This window comes from Pleurodeles waltl, chromosome 11 (genome assembly GCF_031143425.1).
Source record: "Pleurodeles waltl isolate 20211129_DDA chromosome 11, aPleWal1.hap1.20221129, whole genome shotgun sequence".
Taxonomy (NCBI): domain Eukaryota; kingdom Metazoa; phylum Chordata; class Amphibia; order Caudata; family Salamandridae; genus Pleurodeles; species Pleurodeles waltl.
In genome coordinates this window covers 227940031-227964030 of record NC_090450.1, presented here as the reverse complement: position 1 = coordinate 227964030, position 24000 = coordinate 227940031, and the positions used below count along the sequence as shown (strand labels likewise).

At 46.8% G+C, this 24000-nt stretch overlaps 1 protein-coding gene across 1 annotated transcript in view; it reads left to right on the top strand.

Moving 5' to 3' along the window:
* ADGRA2 (adhesion G protein-coupled receptor A2) overlaps window positions 1–24000 on the top strand; it is a 402513-nt gene that overhangs the window by 340340 nt on the left and 38173 nt on the right. The window contains exons 9-11 of the mRNA XM_069213453.1: window positions 13020–13218; window positions 14554–14703; window positions 16489–16650. Coding sequence (XP_069069554.1) covers window positions 13020–13218; window positions 14554–14703; window positions 16489–16650 — 511 coding nt within the window. The remainder of the gene's footprint in view (window positions 1–13019; window positions 13219–14553; window positions 14704–16488; window positions 16651–24000) is intronic.

The window sequence follows — 24000 nt, the reverse complement described above, 5'->3', positions numbered from 1 at the left end:
ACTCACGAGTTTTAGAGACGAAAATTGCTTTCTCCCGCCTGAAATTGCCTCTATTTGAAAGGAACTCTGTGGGGAATACATTCTCCCGATTTTGTTTTTTTTTTAAACTCCCTTTCCTCTTCTAAAATGTTAGCATTTATGCTGATCCGTCAGACCCGCACATTGGACACTGCCCGATTGACAAATAAGCCAGTCTGACCCTGCTAACCTATTGCAATGCTCAATGCCATGTGTAGACGGCCAATTAGCGCTGCGAGGCCCTGCCAGTGGCGGAATGCACGCCATACAAACGCATCTAGTTGTAAGAGCATTTACGTGGTCTAAAAATGCGACAAAAGCCTTGGTCTCGATACACTCAATGAGTTCTCCATTTGTTCCAACAAAGTCCATTTTTGGGCACGGCAGGTGACGCCACATCTGGCCTCCATTATCCGGTGATTGATAAGCAGGGGCTGCAGCTCACTTCCTTCTTGGAACCGGGCCATAGGCTGGAGCACGAGAGGTGTTGGAATTTTCACTGGCAAGAGAAGAAAGACCTAGGCCGCAGAACTGCAAACGTAGGTCATTTCTTTGTAAAATATAAGCGACGGGGGCATGCGAATCTGTCTCCAATTAGCTCCCCCCGTTCCATTCTCTAAACATGATTATCTAGGGAAATCAGAATTTTTACACGAAAACGCTTTGGCTTTACACCCTTGTGTAACATGAAAAGAGAGGAACAAAGAAGAAAAACTGATTTCACAAGCAAGAGAAACTTTGTCGGTAGAGCTAAAGCAGACGGCAGATTTGTCCGCATGTGGATGTCGCCATCTGCTGTCCGTTTTAGAGAATAGCAACAGTTACAGAAGTGTGTTACATCGTCATACTGGGAAACAGGGGAGCAGCATAGAGTGTGATACCAGTTTGTGTGAAAAAGGCCGCTTTACTGAAACAGCTCCACATCACATATGTAAAGAAACCCCCTGTCCTTCTGCCTTACAAAACTGCACCTCATATATAAGGAAGTTATCTACGTTAAACTACCCCCACCCCTAAAATGTCCTTCCCCACCTAAGCTTATATCTGCAAGTTTGTACCATCCTTTGCTAAACTTCCCCGCTTGCGGCCTATAACCTCCCAGTTTTGCCGCAACATTTAACCTGTAGCTGATTTAACTTGTTAATGAACCTTAAACTCCCTGGGTCGTCCAGGCGTGTGCTTATCCACCAGTTCCCTTTCTGCATGGGTTGCGGCTGTCAACAATAAATTTGGCTAACCCAAGCCAGCTTCTCTGACAACTGACATCCAGAAAAAAGAGAGGTACTACTCCAACTTTTTCTGCCCCCGAGACCCTTACTCAAGATTGAGGGCCCTACCTACCACCTGACGTAGCGGTAGCAAAAAAAGCTCCATGCCCGTAAAGGAAAGACGAACACCCCCCACCCCCCCCCCCCCCGGAAGAATTGTACTGCCTAATATGTCAAATCCCTATGCTTTACTTTACCTATCTAATTCCGACTACAGAATGTCCTCATCTCCATATTCACCCTCCTCGTTGTTTCCTCAGTTGCCACTGGCTTCAAAGCCGCTTGCCAAACATGCTGTAGAATAAATTCCGTCCACATATCAGTACCTGCCCATTGCCTCGTTATTTATGATGAATCGCCCTTCATGGACCTCAATAATGTTACTCCTTTTATACACACTAGGTCATTTTCCCCTAGATGGAGTACTACGATATCTGGGCACTGGCCCCTGGCCATCAATTTATTCGAAACATGAAGCAAACCCAATCATCTCATACCCCGTTCCATGCCAACAAACTTTCTGCTTGGTGGGGTCAAAACCTAAATTATATTCCAACCTCACTTTTCTTCACATGTCTCTCTGCCCACTTAACAAACCAATGTCCTATGATCCAGAGTAATAGCCCAGCTGCTTCAGGGCCTGGAACTGAACCTGAAATACACAAAATGGCAAGTACCCGCTGCACATAGCACTGAAAGCAGTCTGATGCACATCCGCCAAGACCCATAATGTGCTCCTTACTCCATCCTCTCCTTCCTGCTTCCATGGCCATCCCATGCAAAATGAATAAGTACCATAGTCCTTCGCCTCTTTGCTCATGTAAGTCAGTGCCTTACGGAGTACTCCCATGAGCTGAAAAGCCGTGACTGGTGGGCCTGTCCTATGAATGAAAATCCTGCCCTCCGTCTTTAATACCGTATTGCGCATCACTGCCACCCAAAAAACAGGCAATATTGGGATACTCTGCATCTGAAAAGCAATGCTGACCTGCCTCGTCCCTTAGACTTGAGCAACCAGGCTTGCAAACCTTCTTTGCTGGGATATACTTCCTCCCAAATAACCCCGCTTTTCCCCCAAACCCCCAAATAGCTCAGATACTCAAAAAGCCCCAAAGAACATCCACATCATCAGCATTGTGAACAAAACCTGTTCATCCTCATTTACAACCACATCCTTGAGACTCTGAATCATCTCACACAATTTTTCCCATGCAAATGGTTGTCTCCTTGGCCCCGCTCGCCCCTCGTCCCTGGCCCATCCTTCCAATCTACGACTCCCCAATTCCCCAGATGAGAGGATGTAACCCCAAAGCAACTTCTCCCAAAAAGAAAAACCTGCCAAATTACCAGTGATTGTTACCATGGACTGTCCTTTCTCAATGAGCTACAAGATGAACTGCACTACATCCTCAATCCATCCTTTTTGCTGTTCCCTCCACCTGGCATCACTGCTCAAGAATTCCTCCCAAGCCTGCATAGAGGCCCATTGTGTCGATACTGACAGGGACTCTACCACCAGCTGCAGCATCCTCGCTCGCCTACTGTCCATAAATCTTGAGGCATTCTGCTCCTGATTGTGTCGCCTCTTTGACCAGACCATGGAATCTCTCCGACTGTGAACGAGACAAAGCATCCGCAATGTCATTGCCACCCCTGGTACATGTGGTGCTCTAAACATTATGCCATACTTCAAGCACTGCAGTACAAACACCCGCAACAGTTTCAACACGTGAGTATCCCTTGCTGACTGTCTGTTTACTACCTCAACCACCTCCATGTTGTCGATGCAGAATAAGACTTTCTTATGAGCCAAGTGCTCTCCCCATAATGCTACCGCCACAACCAAAGGAAAAAAACTCCAAGAAGGCTATACTCCTCCTGCCATGCTTCCAAGCCAGCGACCAGTCCTCTGCACTCCACTTACCCCGCCAACATAAGCCAAAACCCATGGCTCCTGCGGCGTCCGAGTAGATTTGTGCCTCCCACTCATATTCAGACTGGCCCACCAATGGTACTCCATTAAAGGAGTCCAAAAAGAACCTCCACATGCATAAGTCTTCCTTTGTTCCTGCTGACAACCTGATTTGGGGGTTAGGCAGTGTGGAACCAGTTAGCAACAACCTAATCTTCTGCAGAATCTCCTCCCTGCCTGTAAGACCCGAGTGCCCTAACATCACTTGCACCTCTCTGACTGTTACCTTTTCTTTTACTAGCTTTGTATCCAGCAAGACCTGCATTGTCACCTTGTTGTCTACTGGTAGCCAAGCTTCTATTGCCTGTGAGTCAATTTCGATGCCCACGAATGACAGTACAGTGCTGGGTCCCACTGTCTCCGGTGCCAAGTGGTCCCCTATGACCTCCATAATGCTTGGAAACGACTCAGCATGCCTTGATATTCTCCTGTCCCTGGTTGCCCCGTGAAAAAGAAATCATCAAAAAGGTTATCGCTTGAGAGTACCCTGTTTGCTGTGAGAAGATTCACTGGAGAAATGTGCTAAATGACTCAAACATTGCGCGTGAAATGGAACACCCCAAAGACAGTGCCTTCTCCACATACCATTGACCCTCAAACTGTATTCCCAATAGCTGAAAATTATCCGGATGCACCGGGAGCAAACGAAAAGCTGATTTTATGTTACTCTTTGCCATGAGCACGCCATTGTCTATCCCCTCTACGATGGCCATATCTACGTCAACCAAAGAATACCTTACCAACCTTACCAGCGCTTGATCCTTGGGAATTAAGTCATTAATGGAGAATCCCTCAGGCCAACACAAATGTTGGATAAGCATTAACTGGCCTTTTTCTTTCTTTCTAAGTCACCACCCGAATGGGGGAAATGATCAAATCCTCCATGGGCCAGTTCTCGAATGGCCCAGCCAATCTCCCCTCTCGTATCTCTTTTAGCAATTTGTCTTTGGCCATTTCCTTTAGAGGACCCAGATTTCAGATTGGCAGCCCATCTCGCGTTTGAGATCCCTGGTTATCTGGCCCCAGTTTGGCCCCCTGTCCCATAACAGTTGGCGAGGGCACACCTGCCCACGCATTTGGAACACTTGTGCTTAAGCTTGCAGTATTCACTAGTGCATAGGCCTTTATTGAAGTTCCAGCATGCCCTAGTGTCCAGTTTGTCCTTTGCTACTTGCCCCCAGCCTTCCCTGGGAGGGGCGCCCTTGAAAGATCGGTAGCCCACTTGCCGTAAAAGTGGTCTTGACAAATTTGAAGGACCCACAGGTCAGAGTCCACTTCCCCCCATTGTACCTCAGGATACGCTGCAATGCGTGCCCTAAACTTATCATTGTACTGGGCCCATGCATCTCCCCCATAATTGATCTGTGCTTTTCTAATGGTATCCATGTACTTAAAAATTGCTGTTTCGGGTGCCGCGAACAGAACACGCTGGCATAAATTAAGGCTGCCATCCAGTTCTCAATGGTCAGGGGAACCTTAGGGCGCATAGCCAGTTTGTCTCCTCTTACTTAACTCCCTCCTTTTCCTTGAGCTCCCTGTGCAAGAGGTTCAATAACTCTGCGTATTCCCCATTCCATATTTTCTCCTTATTTGCCTGAATCAGGTGAGTCCCCCACAGGCTTTGATAGACCCATATAAGGCATCTTTTTGATCTTCAGTTCCTTGCTCTCTAGGGGTTCCGACCTGTCCTTCCCTGTACTTACCTCTGACTCCCTTTCCTTGCTAGTACCTCCTTGTATCTGCTCTGTCCCTGTCCCCCCACCACCACTCTGGCCTTTCCCCTTGGCTGCATCAGTCCCTGGTTTCGTTTCCCCCTGCTGTTGCCCCCATCAGCTGCTTGCCAAACCTCCTCTGTATCTACCCCAATGTCAGCTCCATAAGCACCTTTTTGAAGCCGTAAGGAGCTATCCTATTGTGGTATTGGATCCACGTCAAATGACTACAGCCTTGTGCCCAATTGCGCAGCTCCTACCTGGCACCAGGGCCTGTGCAGGAGCCCGCTGCATCGCCCACAGTTCCATCCTGTTCAGCTCATCTCCCAGAGCCTGCGTTTGCTTCTCAACAGTAGGTGCAGCAAAATACTAGGCACAGATTGATGAGCGTAACCCCCTTCCCTTTGTGCACATTAATCCCCTTGCACCAGCAACCCCTGTCATCACCAGCACTCCTTCCTCTAAGCTTTCCTCTTTGTAATCCAACACTGTCGCATCACCCCCATACATGCCTATACCTTCCATGGCAGTATTTTTGCCTGCCACAGCCACTTTGCCTTAGCACCATGTCCTACACTCTGACAACTGTTACCTTGGAGGGTCATATCATACCATCCCAACCTGTCCTCCGACCTGTGACGTCTCCTGTCTTGCCGTTGCCTCTGAGGAGTCGTGCCATACCCTCTGTTGGGGTGCACCGCAGAAACCGCGCTGGGCCTTTGTGAAGTGGTGATCTTGCAGTCCACTGATGCCGTCTGGCAGGCCATGCCTTCCCTTCCTTTCGGGGTTCCCAAGCCATACTGAGCTCACCCAAATCTTCTCTGTCCTCCATTGGACTCTGCAAGGGGAAAACGTATCTGGTGGGCTGGTCCCTCACTCACACCATACTGGGCGCTCCCCAGCCCCTAATATTTCCCACCTTCCCTCCATTTTCCTACCGACTGTCCCCCATGCTATGTGAAACCACTCTTCCTTTAGGCCCTGCCTCTGTGTTCTGGACCTGTCACTTTTCCCTTTCCCTCCCCCCTTAACATACCCTTTCCTTGGCCTGTCCCTACTTCACCGCGGCCGCACCTCCTCCTCTCCCCTAACCTGGACCAAAACTCTGGGTCCCCCACGCCACCTCTTTCTCGCCATCAGTCCATTCCAGCCCCATGGCTATAATGGACGCCTTGGCACTTGGTGCCTCCATTGCCCCCAGCCCCATCCTGGCTAACTGTCTCCTTGCCCCTTCTGGTACCCTTTCTAAGAAACCTTCCCTGTACAGAGAGACTGCCTTCCAGTGCCACTTTGCCCCTTTTAAGTGGCCCTGAATCCTGTCTGTGAGACCCAGTTGCAATAACTGGCCCCTGCGTGGCTCTTGTGTGAAATCCAGCCCCTCTTCCAAAGCCACCCTGAATTTTTCCCCCTCTACCCCACTCTTTTCTTCCCAGCTGCCCCCACTCCTGTGTACCCCTCCTCCCTCAACTGACCAGCTCATCGACCTCTTCCTGCCCCCTCTCCTGTCTCCTGTTTTGGGATGATCCACCCCTACCTCTACCCTCATTCCCTTCCCCGCATTGCACCTAGTGTCAATCTGTGCCCCTCCCCCCCTTTCCCATGTGCCTGCCGTGCCCCTCTACCATCACCAGCCAGGGTACTGCTCACTGCCACTGCTGTCCCCCGTGGCTGCGGCGTGTCTCATACATATGGCTCATATTCCTGCCCCCTATGTCCTTCCCATGGCTCATTTGGCCTCCCCCTGCCTCTCCCGTCGATCTGGTGCTGAGGGCTCACTCGGCCCGAGCGAGACCAACGGGTGTCAAGTGCTTTCACCTGCACCCACTGCGCCGCCAACCACGTTGCTCCTCTTTCCGACAGATGGTAACTCCACTCCAGGTCTCGTGTGCATACCATAGGGGCCGTTCTCCTGCCTCTAGAGCAGCCTGGCCTTCCTACCTCACTTCAATGTTGCGGGGGTCCGGCCTTACAAGTCGCAAGCCAACACCGCTGCCGTGACCCCTGCAGATGCCCTCCTCCTCGGCCGGGATGGGCCGTCATGCTTCCCCACCGTCAACGAGCAAGTCCAGGCATATCCCGCTTCCTGTAGGGGCTGCAGGGCCCTAGCCACTTTATGCTGCGCCATCTCGCCAGCACTAACTGTGAGTACAAACTATTAATGCCTATCTCCACGCTACCAAGAAAATGCTATTACTAACTGTGACCAGCCACCTAATAACGTCACCAAAAATGGTGGCTGGCACATAAAATGGCTGCCCTGCATATCCAGCGGCCCAACATAGCCCCAAAAGAGCCCAATTTAAATTGGAACAGTTGTTGGACTACTCCATTTCCCAAAATATCCCGGGGGTCAGACCTCCCAAAAGTTGTCTGTCCCCCAAGCCCTCAATATGTAGTAAATAGTGTGACAACTGGAATTGTTTTTCATACCTAAATAATATTATGTTACTATTAGGAGACCATTTATCGACCCCATAAAACTGTCATGGTTCTAGCGGGGTTCGAGCATCTACCCTACATATAGCGTCTTTACTGCATGAAAATAATCACACTACATCAGATCCCACCTTAACCTACCAATCAAAGTAAGGAGATGCCATTCCACACCGATTCCTATTTTGAGTCTTGTTTCTCACATTTCATCATTGCAGGCATAGGGTGGGACCCAGACAGATTACAACAACCAGGTTCAGAGTCAAACCCCATACATCCCAGCTGTGCCTGGGAAAAACATGGCATCAGTGGCAGAGCATAGCTGGGGTTTGCTGAGCGGAACAACGGTGGTAAGGGGCAGGGGGGTTCTTTCCCCCACACAAACCACAGTTCCAGATGCTGCAACAAATGTTTCACTTTAAAGACAATTATTTAATGTAAGACAATTATTGTCCAAGTTATGCCTTGGCCAGGAAGAGTTTTCAAATGTTAGAGGGAACTTACCTTGACACTGACCCTTGCTCTCCACACTCAGCAACCCAAGAAGGGAAAAAAGACAACTAACCAAGAGACAAACGGCGACGAAAGTATTTTACTTTGTGGAGGTCATGTGCGTTGTTTATGAAAGTCTATGATTTTTATAGCAGAAAAGGTAAACTTTTTCTGGAACTTAATAATTGTTTATAATACGACCTAACTCGATGTCCGTCCCCTTCCCCCACCCCACGTCCCCCCCCCCCCCCAATATACAATTTTTAAACCTTAAGAGGGTGAAAGGCTGAGTTAAAACCGGAAAAGTTCACATTTACGTCTTGCGGGTTACGTGTTTATGTAAAGCAGATAATCATGGAAGTTCTGGCCCACAAATGACAAACGTGGCTCTAAAACATATGTATTCGTTTACTGAGTTGTTTTATCTACAAAAAACTGTGACGTGCTGGTTACACTTGATGTTCTGAGGCAGACATATCCATTTTGTGATCAGAGTTTACACACATCCATCTCCGTACCAAGTACATTAAACACCCGAGCTACATTACTAGAATTATGCTGAAGGACTTGCTGGAGACAGATAGACAACGTAACCAGGGGTGTATAAATTCGATCCAGTGAGGCCAGATCTATGCCAGACTTTTAGACTTAACTAAATGAGTTCCATTTTGCTGTATAGTACATGAACATGCTAATGCATCTTGTAACCATATCGTACAAGCTGGTATTGATTTGATCCTCTGGGCCTACATTGGACACCCCCGCCTAAACTAAAAATGAAGTTTTATTCTGACAAAAGTAGTAGGCCAGACTTCTTTGTAATCAGTTTATTCTTTGCTTTCAATTTCTGCACAGCCTTTGATTATGTTTTAATTGAATCTGGCAAAAAGGTGCAATAGAACTATAATTACAACGAACACACAGGCACTCAGCCTTAAATTATGACATGATTTATTAATTGGTAGTAAAGCCTAAAAAAGTAAACAAAATAACTGAACACAGAAAGGAGGAGGAAGGATACACTGGACCATGAACGAAATAACAGTTAGACCTTATTGAAGAGTTTTTCTTTCATGGAAATCCTTACGCTTAGGGGGCTCACACACAAGTAGTGGCCGGGGCGGTGGGTGATGAAGTCGAAGGGTAGCACAGCGCATTACAAGGCAAATGGAAGACTTTACCACCCTGAATAGTGTTGAAAGAAAACTGTAATGAGCTAAGGGAAATGACTGCACCTTATCTTGATTCTACCACTGATTCCCTTGTTTCTTGATACCTTTGGGGAAAACTGGTCAATTCTTCATATAGCATGTGTCAGCTGAATTATGTAGTAACTATTTTAAACCTGGGTACAATGATTTTTTTAAATTAATTTTAATATTGGAATACCTACGGAGGTGTTTTATGGTTACATGTGGTAGTTCATAGGCTCTCTGGACAGCCCACCACCTTCTTATGTGCATTTCTTTTCTGTTTTACTTGTCTGCGCTTCTGCCATCTTGGGCAGAGGAGCACTCGAGCCATTCACCCTGTGCTCTAGGGATGTGTACTGTAATTGCATTTAAATTGCCCTTTTGCACATTTGTGTAGTGGACGGTCCGGCAGTGTGCCAAAGGCAAGCCCGGCTATGTCTGTCCTTGCACCTGTAGCGTCTAAGGCTAGGGAGTCTGCTCCCAAGCTTCTCCAAGTTATTAACTCAGAAACTCGCTAAATAGATGTGCTGTTTGTAACATAAACTTGGCTGCCTGAGACTTCATGGCCATTCCACCAGGCAGGCCCGGCTATGTCTGTCCCTGCACCTGTAGCGTCTATGGCTAGGGAGTCTGCTCCCAAGCTTCTCCAAGTTATTAACTCAGAAACTCGCTAAATAGATGTGCTGTTTGTAACATAAACTTGGCTGCCTGAGACTTCATGGCCATTCCACCAGGATATTTGATTATCCATTGCAGTTGTCCTTTAAGAGGGGGTGGCCTTGACATCATGTACAGAACTCTCATAATTCTTCCTCTTTTAACAAATTAGATACATAGCAGAGTCTATATTCTTTAAGATTTTTTTGGGCAATTCCTTTATTATGTTATGGCTCTTACTCACTGCCTACCACCCCAGATCCCAGTTTTGGCCAGGAGTTAGCTAACGCCATTGCACCAATTTCGATTAATTGCATTAACTTTATGATGTTGAGGGATATTATTTGATGATTCGGTCACTTGTCCCGCCTTGGGTTTGCAGAGTGCCTTGAATATATGGCTAATCTAGGACTCTCTCATAAGATTAATCAAGCAACACATAGTGCAGGCCTTATACTGGATGCTGTCACTGCTACAGAGGAGTTATTTAAAAAAGAGTTTCCTACTGTATTGGTTTGGTTGAATCATTATGCTATTCCTGTTTCTGTGGCCTATGTTAGCCGTTCATCAACCCACTAGACTTTGAATCAACTCTCAATTACATCCCGCTCTTGGGGAAAATGTACAAAGTTAAATTGTCCACGTTATTGTCCTTCAATAGCCTTTATTCAGCTTACAATGCAGAAGACGATATTGAGGCCAAAGGGAATAAATATCGCAAGTGTCTAACAACATTAAATATGATGGCCCTGTTGTGGTAGAGGTCATAGCAAAACCCCAAAGTCCTTCTGCTTCCTGGCACAAGCAAAGCTGCAAGAAAATTGAGAGAGTTTAGCACTAAAACCAAAGCCTGGAAGGCAAAGTTGCCTACCAGGAAGCATTAGCGCATATAAAAATAAATCCAAACAACCCAGCTCCCGCAAGCCAGTCCTGGAAAACAAGACTCGGCTGCTATTAGAGTGTTACCAATGCACTTCCAATAGTGTTCCTTGTCAAGGATGATCTCCTGTTCGTATTTGACCATCAGGACTGACAATTGATGTATATTCTTGTGGGAGACCACTTTCCTTTTGCCTTTTCAAGGAATCTTTAGGCAATGCCTTCAACGACAAGGTCAGGGACTTTGCCCAGTAATTTCCAATTCCTGGACCTCTGATTTTATCAATACATTCCTTTCCAGCTGAGTTTGTCCTGCTAATGCTGTTGTTGCGGGAAGTTGGGTCATTCAGATAAAAATGTTTGGCTGATGTCTGAATCTTCAGACCGTGCTCAATTTGTAGTAACATACTCATCCCATTCTGGCAGAACAAGCTGAGGATAAGTAAGCAGGTCAAGATCTACTGATGATTTCCATCCATTTCAGACCTCACACAACTGATGCCAGACTCTCAAAGCCGAAGTGAAACTCAGTGGTAGTTACATTCAGCTGTTGAAAGTTAGACTCACTTGCGGAAAGTCAGGATCTCTCTCTGACATCTGTTCTCACTCACTAGAAGTTGTACACACCTATTGGAAGCTAGACTTGCCCACTGAAATTCTGGCTCACCCAGTGGTAGTTGCGCACACCTATAGGAAGTTAGTCCCAATGCCCCATTCTAGTCACATTCTTCAGAGTGTAGGGCTGGTTCGAACATTTTTGCCCGGGTAGATTTTGGTTTCCAGCCTGGCCCTGGTAAGCTATTCACAAAAGGTAACTTTGTACTCTTAAATTAATTCACTCATGCACAAATCACCTCACAATGTAGTGTTGTGCATTTGTAAACCCCACTCCAGTGGCGGGCAGTAGTCATTCCCCAGAAAGAGTGGGAAATCATATGGACTCAAAACTCTGTGGATAGTCATAAACGTTTAGGTGACACATACCCATCCTAAAAATAGTTGCAAATTTACCCCTGAACATGGCAGGATTAAATACCCCCCCCCCCCCACCCCCAAGGGTTGTAATTGAAATGAAGCACTCTGAAAATTAGTGAGGGTGTACAAGTAAGGGTTTCTCTACATGCAAAACTATTTTCCCTGTGAAGGAAAAACAAGAATCAAATTGAAATAGCACAAATGTGGTTGCATTTCCCCTTGTGCAATTGGCACTATGCAAAACTGCTAATGCGTATTTCCATGTAACATCAATTGTTAATCCACAAAAGTCTTCCAGAAGAATGCTTGGAAACCTGTGACTGGCATGGATTTACAAGTGTTCATCTGAAAACGTTTTTGAATTCCCTAATGTCATAAATTTGCAATCATTTAGAGGAGTAGTCCTGCGGGTGCCGATTTAGAACTGATGTTTGCGAATCAGGCCTACTGTTTGTAAATTACACTCACTATATAGAAACACACCTCATTTCCTGAAACACAAACTCACTCAATTGGTAGATGTATATACTCCCTGATGGGGGGCACTCACCCTATGTACGTCAGAAATGCTTTTTGAAATTCGGAATCACTTATTGTAAGTTAAACTCACTCACTGGAAGTTAAACTGTTTGGTTCCCAGTCTCACTGACTTGATGTATACCTCAGACACTAGCAGCCAGACTCACTCTTTGGGTATTGGACTCACTCATGTATAGATGACCTATGCAAGCGCTACCACTCACTGAAAGTTGTTTTTAAGCCACTGTAGGTCAGCCTCACTCACTGATTGTCAGACTAGCTGACACAGAGTCAATCAAATCCAATGGAGGTCATTCTCAACCTTTGTCAGTGGCACTCACCGGAGGTTGTTATCACCCTGAATGTCAGTTTCAATTTTTAGATGTTGGTGCCACTCATTGAAGGCGAGGCTCACTCTCAATTGTACACTGCTGGCTGTATTTCATGCCCACACAAGACAATCCATAAATAATTTAGATGTTATTGCAAGTGCAAAAATAGGTGAAAACACATTTTGAGCATGTGTTATACTCGTTTTTATAAAGAGCTGTGCAATAATTACACTCTTTCACTCTACTTTAGATCTCCCCTTTACTAAATTTTATCAGTGGTTGGTAAAATACAGTGCTAAATGAAGTAGCACAAAAATCATCATTTCCACCCATTATTGCCCATTCTTTCAGCAAAAAACTAAATACGACACACACTGACAAATCCAGCCCCCCAAAAATCTGTGTCTCTCAACATGCAATAATACATACATTGCTGTTTTGATATTTACAAATGGTCAGAGTTATCTGTTGGGAAATACACCCTAAAGAAATGCAGAACGTACCACTCTCTGACTGAAGTGCCTAGCCCATGGATCTCTGATTATCTCAGTGTGTTCTTTTCCTTGCAGGTGGCCACGCACTGTAGCAGGAATCACAGCATACCAGCCCTGTCTGCAGTACCCGTTCCCCTCGGTGACTGTAAATGGACGCGCCCAGGAGAAGCGAGCATCCCGCCATTGTGACCGCTCGGGACGTTGGGAAGAAGGCGACTACTCGAAGTGCTTGTATACAAATGACATCACCAGAGTGCTTTACACTTTTGTCCTGGTGAGTGTTGAATCCTATGTAGTTTTATCAGAGCCTTTTATACCGCACAGTAACTCTTTCATATACTGTACCTTGGGTCAGGTGGGCCTATCAAGGAATTTACAGAGTTTTCAAACGCCTATGCTTCTGAAAGTCAAATTGTCCTTGAGCAGAGTCGAATGTACATCAGACATTTGTTATACACAGAATGTAGCTCTTTTTTCTGTTTCCCAGGGCTAGATCCTTCTTCTCATTGATTTGTGAGTGTTGTGTGCGTCTCTTCTGGGCTCTCATTCAATTCTAGTGGGTATCTGGCAAGAAGAGAAGCAATGATGTTATATAAATAACCAAGAGAGGAAACCAGTAAAGGAGAAAGGAAGTAAAGAACAAGAAATGAAAAAGGAAGCAAAAAATAGTGTGGAAGAAAGCCAAGGAAAACAAATAAAAAGGGGTAAGCAAACAAGGAAGAAAAGAACAGAGGAAGGAAGGAAGGAAACAATGAGAAGAGGAAGAGAGCACAGAAAGAAACAATGAAAGGAAGAATGAAGCACAGGAAGGAAGGAAAGTTTATATGGAAATAATGAAAGGAGTAGGAAAGAATAGAATATAATGCAAAAGAAAAAAAAGGAAGTGTAGAATGTTTTATTTGGGGATAACTTATGTCTGTGTTTTGTAAGGGTGAACCAATCATTTGAGAAATTCAGTTTTCTGATACTGTCAAAAGTAGATCAATTTTCTTTGAAATCAGATGTTGTGGTATGTCAGAGTTGGGCAAGCCATTTTTGATATACCATTTTGCAGTGTATTAGGGTTAGATCATTCATTTTAAATATCTATCTGCTGCATTTTATGTTTATATTGGTCACAAAGGGCACCTTGGACCCCCAATATAAGACCTGTACATGTCAAGAGGGCAAGTAAAGGTCTGGGTGTAAAGGTTCAACCAGTCACTGTGAGGAGATCCCTCACTGACTCGTTGACCCTTACACACAAGACAATCAAATGGGTGTGCTGTTGCCTCAGTGACCAGCCACGTGAGAGATCTAGGCCCATATTTATACTTTTTTAGCACTGCATTTGGGTCATTTTTTGGCGCAAAAGCGGCGCAAACGTACAAAATACAATTGTAAGTTTGCTCCGCTTTTGCGTCAAAAAGTGGCGCAAAAGCCGCGTAAAAAAGTATAAATATGGGCCCTAGTCTCACTATTTGTCAGGTATAAGCAATAAAGTTTTCCTCTTAATGAGATCTCATGCATTTTATGTCAAGGTTGGCCTAGGCATGCATGGGATCTCGCACCTCTTTGTGTCACAATGTAACCTGTTTTCTTTGCTGTCTCCCTAATCTGTGTATTTTAGATGCCCATCAACGCCTCCAATGCCCTCACACTTGCACACCAACTCTGTGTCTACACAGCGGAGGCTGCCAACTTCTCAGACATGATGGATGTCATCTATGTTGCTCAGATGATCGCAAAATTCATAGGATATGTTGATCAAATCAAGCAGGTAATTTGGAGTGTGCAGAGATCTTTAGAAAAAATAGGATAGACTGCACGAGCCATGAGATCAAGTTTCTAACCTTAAATAATAAGTCTTATATCAAAGTCATGATGTTGCATCATAAAAAGGTTTCAGTATGTAATTGTTTGACCTACAGCAACGACCAACCATGAATGCAACACGTGAGCCAGGCTCCTGACACAGGTCTAGCACTGACCAGGGACCTAGTATTAGTAGGAGCCATTGAGAGGTTGTCCTTGCAACCGGTTTTCAGAATGAGACTGAGAATATGATACTTAATTTGTCTGTCTCTTTAATTTAATAGAAAGGAGTTGGAAAGAAATGGAGTAGGAATTTTCAAAGCCTGAGCCCTTTTCACAAGACATCACACTCTGAATCATTCCTTTTTCTTGTCTGTGTGGACCAATAATTTAGCCTGAAAAAAAATGGTGGTTTCCTTTTTTGCCTGTGGCAGGTTGTGGGGCTGTATGTAAACCTAATGAATGAACAGATGCGGCAAAGGAATGGGTGAAAGTGGTAGCCCATTCATGTTCATTCAGCCTTCAGGAACCCAATCCCCGCTGCAGGGAGCAAGGCTGTATGTTTAGGGGTGGCCCATGTTCCCCTGAGAGGAACTGTGATCCTAATCCAATAAGGTAACAAAATGAAAAATTACCCATGTCACTGTTGTACTTCAATCCTATGGTGCATTACCTCTCATTTTTCAAAATTTATTGACATTTGAAGTAAATCTTACTATCTTACTGTAGACAGAAATGTGTTATAAACATGCAAAATCACGCATCAACAATCAAGACATGAGAATTTATAGAATTGCATGTCATGTTTTAAATTCAGTTGTGCTACCAGTTCTTCAATAGATGTAATGTCGGAGCATTTCTATTGCAGGCCCTTGGAAACCATGATTGACAGGTTAGGTCACCTGCACTTTATTGTCTTGGATGTTCTTAAAGCCAGTTTTTTTATGGTGGAGAAGCTACATAGGGATAGAGGCAGCTGAGATAAATATATTGTGATTGATGTGCAAGGACGGAGTCTTGTTAAAAAATTAGTAGTACTGCATGGATCTTTTATAAATGATAAATTCCCATTCTTTGAAACCCCCAGGCATCTTGTGACTAAGGGCCTCATTATGAGTTTGGAGATCGGACGAGCCGACCGCCAAACTCGCAGGGAGGATGCTTCCATCATACCAGTGGCGTCCCTCCCAAGCGTGTTACAGTGTTCCTGCCGGACTGACCAGCGGGAATAGTGCTACAGTATTGATCTCCCCTTCCTTAAGGGAGCTGAGGCTAATACAGTAGCATGCCAGCACCATCAAAAAGCGCACTGTCTGCAAGGCTGACAGTGCGCATTACGATTGTGCTGGGCAGTGGCCACCCGGTGGCCCCCAGCTCTGGCTTCCCCCAGCCTTTCCATGGCGTGGTGACCTCCATGGAAAGGCTGGCGGATATCCGAGTAGTAATTAGCATGGCGGTGCTGAGTTAAGTGCCGCCATAGCTGAGTACAACTCAGACAGCTGGTAGCCCGTTGGGAATCATGTTCCTGGCGGGGCGGTGGTACCCTGGCGGGTCAGCACACCAAGGTTGTAATGTGGCGGTCGGCCTGCCTGGAGTGCAGTGGTCCTGCGAGTGTAGCACCACTTTGTCTAAAATACCCTCACTTTAATATGCACTCTATCTAAATGACAAATCATGTCAGTCTCTCACATGCGTCAGCAGTGAAATTTGTTTTAAAATGAAATACATTATTTTTCCCTCTTACTTGCAGCTCGGGGAGGTCATTTTCGAGATGGCCAGTAATATCATGCTTGTTGACAGGCACCTCCTGTTGATGGCTCAGGCGGAGGACAAGGCCTGCACAAGCATTGTCCAGTCTGTTGAGAAGATCGCCGGCTTCACCGTTCACAGCAACTCTCAGGATTTGTCATTGGTATGGCTCATTTAAAGCATCCATATGTTTATTTACCAAATTAAAGAGAGGGACTGTAGAGCTTTGTATCTTTGCAAAATAATGTTGTCGTGAAGTCAATTGCTCACATTTTGTTTACCACATTGAGTTGTCTTCACTTAAGGAGTCACCCCTTCATAGTGCATTATCCGAGAAGCTCCACAGTGTTCTGCAAATGTGATCGCTCATTCATTCATCCCACAAGAAGCAGACACATATGAGAATAGGCCGTACTGGTGGGCTTGGGGAAGGCTGAGGAAAGAGCTGCATATGAAACATTTCACCCAAGACCTCTTCCTCTCGTCAGGGGAGTAGGTAAGCAAATTGGCTAAAAGTGTATTGGTTATTCCAGGGCACGTTTCTAGTTAGAAAAGCAAAATTTTAAATTTTGCATTAGGAGAAATTTGCAAGATTTCAAATTATGCAATTTTGCATATTTGTTTCCTGAGGGAGACTGGTTTGAACACAAAAGGTTTCACAATGACATTTTCCACTTGAAAAAGTCTCAGGTGTCTTTTTCATACAAAGTATATTCCAGAGCATAAAAAAGTTCAGTGAGATACCTTAAAACCACATCCCTCGTGATAAGCATATTTTAGCGAATTTTGTCAATTTCTTAGAAAGATATTACCCAGCATTGCGTTCCATAATTTTACTGCCCCCCAGGAGAAAGACGATTCTGCATATAGCCGAGGCTGAGTAATTTCAGGTATTTAATATAATCTATATAAGGATACATGTGTCTCAAAAAGTGACACATAACTTAATAATATTTAGTAGATTACTTAGCTCTACAATTTGACTGGTCTCTAGCCACTGATAGCAGTAACAATTAGCGTTTTTTATATTAGTTTTAAAATATAGTACAAATATTCAATGTTTCATCAAGCCAAAAGAACATCTTACACGCACAGGTTGTATTCGACATGTTGATGTCTACACTAGATCCACCTATTCACCTTCCATATTTGAAATGCATGTTTTAATTATACACAGAAATGCTAGGAGTCAAAACAATTAGTATTCTCTTAAAGGTCAAAGTTCATGCTAGACCAAAATTTGAATTCATTTTAGAAAAAGGTATGTATGATTTAAAGTTAAGAGAAGAAAGGGCGGTATAGACTTCAGACAGCAGGTTGTAGTGTTACTGGTACAATAATATCTTGTCCACCACATCATCGATCTGAAATCTACAGCTTGACATTCCTAGTCCTTACATACACAGAGGACCTAGACCAGCAGCAGATAGAAGGACACAATCTCTTGGGCGCGTGCTTTGGTGGTGGTTGTAGAAGGACCACTACAGCCATGAGGAGTTCTGACTTCACAATGGAGGGATAAGCAGAAGCTGTGGCCTTTCATAGCAATGCCGTTAGCCAGCACCACTGAAGCAAAATGCGACCCTTGACCCAAGGGTAGGTCGCTCCCCCTGCCGCTGCAGCTCCTCCAAGTTCCCGAGTTCCTGTGTTCCTGAGACCCACCTAACTGTAAGTACCCCCCTCCTCCCAGCCCCTCGCCCTGCCCCGCGCCACTCACCTTCTCTTCTGCTCCTGCTTCTTTTCCTCCTCTCTGTCTCTTCCTCCTCGCTCCCCCTCTGCAATCTTCTTCTGTGTTCTTCTGTTCTTCCCTTCTGTTCTTCTGTTCTTCCCTTCTGTTCTTCTGTGTTCTTCCGGTCTTCTGTGTTCTTCTTCTCTGTTCTTCTCTGTGCTTCTGTGTTCTTCTTCTCGGTTCTTCTGTGTTCTTCTGTGTTCTTCTGTGTTCTTCTCTGTTCTTCTGTGTTCTTCTGTGCTCTTCTGTGTTCTTCTCTGTTCTTCTCTGTTCTTCTCTGTTCTTCTGCTCTTCCGATCTTCTGTGCTTCTGTCTTCTGTTCTTCTGTCTTCTGCTCTTCCGGTCTTCTGTTCTTCTGTCTTCTGTTCTTCTGTCTTCTGTTCTCCTGTCTTCTGTTCTCCTGTCTTCGGCTCTTCTACCTCCTCCGTCTTCTTCCCCCGAGCCTGCCCTCCTGCTCCTTCCTCATCCCCCTCCCTCACTCGCCTCCCCCTCTCTCACCCCTAGCTAACCCGTTCGCTATCTACCTCCCTCACTCCTCCTATCTTCCTATCTCTCTAGCTCCCTATCTCACTATCTAACTCCCCCACTCTCCACCTCCTCCTACCTACCTATCTGTCTATCTATCTATTTCCCTATCTATCGACTTCTCTATCTATTTTCTCTATCTATTTCTCTATCTCTCCCCCCCTCCCGCCACCCCCTCTACTACCTATCTCCCTATCCTCTCACTCTACCTCTCTCCCTCACCCACCTCTACAACCCCCCCTCCCCTATCTTCACAACCCTACTCCTATCTCTCTCCCTAATCTCCAAACCTCCTAACACTCACCCTCCTCCACCCTAAACCCCCTCCCCCAGCTCCTCTCACTCTACCTGTCCCCCCCCCTCCCTCGCGCTTTCCCGCCGCGACCTCCTGCACGCCCCCGCCCCCCAGCTCCCATTCGCCCCCAGCTGACCCCTCCCCCCCCCTCCTACCTCTTATGGCGGACGCTGCGCGACTGCGCAGCGGGCGCGCGCAGCGGGCACGCCGCTGGCGTGCCGGAGGCGCGCCAGAGGCAAGCCCGTCTGCGGCCGTCCGCGCCTGGCCCGCGCCCAGCGCCACGACCCCTGGTCCCCAGCTCCCCCAAGCCCCGCTGATCCGCTACGACCCCACCACCCTCCACGCCCTCAACCCAGGGCGCTCCAAAACCTGCTTCCTAGCTCACCCCAAACGCACCCATGGACCCTTCGCCTGCAACTCCTGCAAACGCATCTTCCACCACGCAACTACCACGACCACAAGCCCACGCGCCATCAACCACCTCAAGTGCATCCTGGTCAACGCTCGTTCCGTCCACAAGCACGCCGTTGAACTTTGGGACCTCCTGGACTCCACAGCCCCGGACGTCGCCTTCATCACGGAGACATGGATGAACGCCTCCTCTGCTCCAGACATCGCTACCGCCATCCCCGAAGGCTACAAGATCTCCAGAAAAGACCGCACCAACCAAGTAGGAGGAGGTGTCGCCATCATCTTCAAAGACTCCATCAGCGTCACCACCTCCACCGAAGACCCCCCCCTCGCCGCTGAACACCTGCATTTTCAGATTCGCACCGACCCAAGGACCACCCTCAGAGGATCCCTCGTCTACCGTCCTCCCGGACCTCGCGCCTCTTTCAGCGACGCCATCGCCGACTTCATCTCCCCGCACGCCCTCGCCTCACCGGACTACATCCTCCTAGGCGACCTCAACTTCCATCTGGAACAAAACAACGACCCCAACACCACCACCCTGCTCGACAACCTCGCCAACCTCGGCCTCAAACAACTGGTGAACACCGCCACCCACATCGCCGGACACACGCTCGACCCTATCTTCTCCGCCAGCAAACACGTCTTCTTCAGCCACACCTCTGCCCTGCACTGGACCGACCACAGCTGCGTCCACTTCACATTCCGACGCGAGACCTCCCACCTCCGCACTCAACCCATCCCTCGTCGACAGTGGAACAAGATCCCTGAAGAGCAACTCTTCTCCGCTCTCGCCGCCAACCAACCCACCCTCACCACCGACCCCAACGACGCAGCTCTCAACCTCACAAACTGGATCTCCAACTGCGCTGACAACCTTGCTCCCCTCAAACGCACGCATCGACAGACCAACACCAAAAAACCTCTCTGGTTCTCTGACACCCTCAAAGAATCAAAGAAAACTTGTCGTGCCCTTGAGAAGGCCTGGCGCAAGGACCACACCGCTGACAACATGACCGCCCTCAAGAACGCTACACGCGAACACCACCACCTGATCCGCACTGCCAAAAGGAACTTTTTCACCGACAGACTAGACAAAAACAGCCACAACAGCAGAGAACTCTTCAGCATCGTCAAAGAGTTCTCCAACCCCAGCGCCAGCGCCAACGCCGTCACGCCCTCACAGGATTTGTGCGAATCCCTCGCCACTTTCTTCCATCGCAAGATCAGCGACCTCCACGACAGCTTCGGACACCAGACCCAACCATACACCACTGAACCCGCTTCCCCGGACATCACCCTCAACAACTGGACCCACATCAACACGGAAGAAACCAAATCCATCATGAACTCTATCCACTCCGGCGCCCCTTCGGACCCCTGCCCGCACTTCATCTTTAACAAAGCCGACGACATCATCGCCCCGCACCTCCAGACCGTCATCAACTCTTCTTTTTCTTCTGCTACCTTCCCCGAATGCTGGAAGCACGCTGAAGTCAACGCCCTACTAAAGAAACCTACGGCTGACCCAAGCGACCTGAAAAACTTCCGCCCCATCTCTCTTCTACCTTTCCCAGCCAAGGTAATAGAAAAGACCGTCAACAAACAGCTGACCACCTTCCTGGAAGACAACAACCTGCTCGACCCTTCACAAACCGGATTCCGAACCAACCACAGCACGGAAACCGCCCTCATCTCAGTCACAGACGACATCAGAACCCTGATGGACAACGGTGAAACAGTCGCCCTCATTCTCCTCGACCTCTCGGCTGCCTTTGACACCGTCTGTCACCGCACCCTAATCACCCGCCTACGCTCCACCGGGATCCAAGGCCAGGCCCTGGACTGGATCGCCTCCTTCCTCGCTAACCGCTCCCAAAGAGTTTACCTCCCTCCGTTTCGCTCAGAACCCACCAAGATCATCTGCGGCGTACCTCAAGGCTCATCGCTCAGCCCGACACTCTTCAATGTCTACATGAGCCCCCTCGCCGACATCGTACGCAAGCACGACATCATCATCACCTCCTACGCCGACGACACCCAACTTGTACTCTCCCTCACCAAGGACCCCGCCAGCGCCAAGACCAACCTACAAGAGGGTATGAAGGACGTCGCAGATTGGATGAGGCTCAGCTGCCTAAAGCTGAACTCTGAAAAAACGGAAGTCCTCATCCTCGGCAACACCCCGTCCGCCTGGGACGACTCCTGGTGGCCCACGGCCCTCGGCACCGCACCGACCCCCGCAGACCACGCCCGCAACCTCGGCTTCATCTTGGACCCTCTTCTCACCATGACCAAGCAAGTCAACGCCGTGTCCTCCGCCTGCTTCCTCACTCTCCGCATGCTCCGCAAGATCTTCCGCTGGATCCCCGCCGACACCAGAAAAACCGTGACCCACGCCCTTGTCACGAGTCGCCTGGACTACGGCAACACCCTCTACGCCGGGACCACCGCCAAACTCCAAAACCGCCTGCAACGCATCCAAAACGCCTCGGCCCGCCTCATCCTCGACGTACCCCGCAACAGCCACATCTCCGCACACCTGAGACACCTGCATTGGCTCCCAGTCAGCAAAAGGATCACCTTCCGTCTTCTCACCCACGCACACAAAGCCCTCCACAACAAGGGACCGGAATACCTCAACAGACGCCTCAGCTTCTACGTCCCCACCCGCCCCCTCCGCTCCGCTGGCCTCGCACTTGCTGCCGTCCCTCGCACCCGCCGCTCCACGGCGGGTGGGAGATCTTTCTCCTTCCTGGCGGCCAAGACCTGGAACTCCCTCCCCACCAGCCTCAGGACCACCCAGAACCACTCCGCTTTCCGGAGACTCCTAAAGACTTGGCTGTTCGAGCAGCGATAACCCCCCCTTTCCCCCCTAGCGCCTTGAGACCCGCACGGGTGAGTAGCGCGCTTTACAAATGCTAATGATTTGATTTGATTTGATTAGTGAAAAGTTGAATGCTTTCATAAACTGGTTGCATATTAATTCTTCGATGAAATTTATTGATAAGTCACTGCGAATGGTCATTGAGAACAATTCAGTTTTATCACACCATAAGTAGGCTCCTCTATAAGCCATGAGAAATATTTAAAGTAGTGATATTAGTTTGCAAACTTGAACACTCTAAATTTAGGTGATTCACACATCACTTTATAGCACTGCACGGGCTCTAGGCTATGTAATTCATCAGGCATACACAATCACATACAGAGATTTGATAATTGTTTATTGTCAGAGATTTTAGTTAAGCTGCTGCAGAAAACATGAAGTGCATTTACTTCTTAGTCTGAGACTAAGTCTGAGACAATAGGTGTCTAAGAGAATTATTCAAAAGCCTGAAGCCTGTTTCAAGATATTAAAGTGAAATAATCTAGAAGCTCCAAGGTTAAATATGCTGCTTAATTATTTGTTCTTAAAATGGAGTAATCGGGGATATTTTCTGTTAAGTGTAACTGCAGAGAGGTTGCCAAAACTGAACTTTATTTCTCATGGTATACTTCATGGTTGTTAGTATTTACCGATATTCAAAGCAAGAATCTGATATAGATTCACATTATTTCCTTAACCCACTTCCACACTTCCACACTTCCACTCAAAGCTCTGTCTTTAATCAGGCTCCCTGTATTGCTAACCTGAATATCAGAATGCTCTTTGATTCAAATCTATCTTCATATTTCGGGTTCTACCATCACACCTAGTTTAGGAATCTACAGTCCTGTAGGCAAAAATTTCCAAGCTCTACATAATTATTACAAGCATTACAGAAGTATTACATTAACTACTAAATGAATGATGGCAGTGATGTCTAGAATATAATTAGACCCAGCAGCAAGTTGTTTCAGTGTGATTATAGTGAAAATACATTTCCTTTTCAGGTTGTCAAAGGCGAACGAGGCATGAAGCAAAGGTTGCTTTTCTTATAACCAAAATACCATCAAAAATATTCTGAGCCACAAAGACATAAATACATAAAATCTTGGCTTTGCTGCCACCATGAGAGCAGAACTGAATTAATGATTTCCAATCCAGACTCAAACCTTTTTGGAGACAAAAGGATAATAAGTTAAATAGGAAAATCTTGACCCTGTTGCAAACCAGTAAGCTCAGATGCAGCACGCAGCACTGTGAACCTTGTTATGGTCTACCTCTGGGGCAGGCTCAGAAGCATTTGTTTTTAATTATCTGCTAGTCTAAGCATTGCATGCAAACCTGTAAGCGAGAAAAGCTGCAAAAGGGAAAGTTTCTTAATTGTAACAATACTTTTCAACTCAGTGTCTGGCATCAACATCTACCCATTCCTCCTGGCCGACGAGGTTCAATGTAACAAATATTGAAATGATCGCATATAATGACTCAACAATACAATCTGAAGAATGTTGTCGTCATGATGTTCTGATTAATGTTCTTCTGGATATTTTGCTGGATGATGGAAGAGTTCTTTTGACAGACAAACCTTTGAAATTAAGTCCAGGATTTTTTTTCAAAATCCAAGCCTTCAAGCAGGCTTATGGTTAACCATACATTTTGTGTTAGGCTTCTACGTCACCAGCTC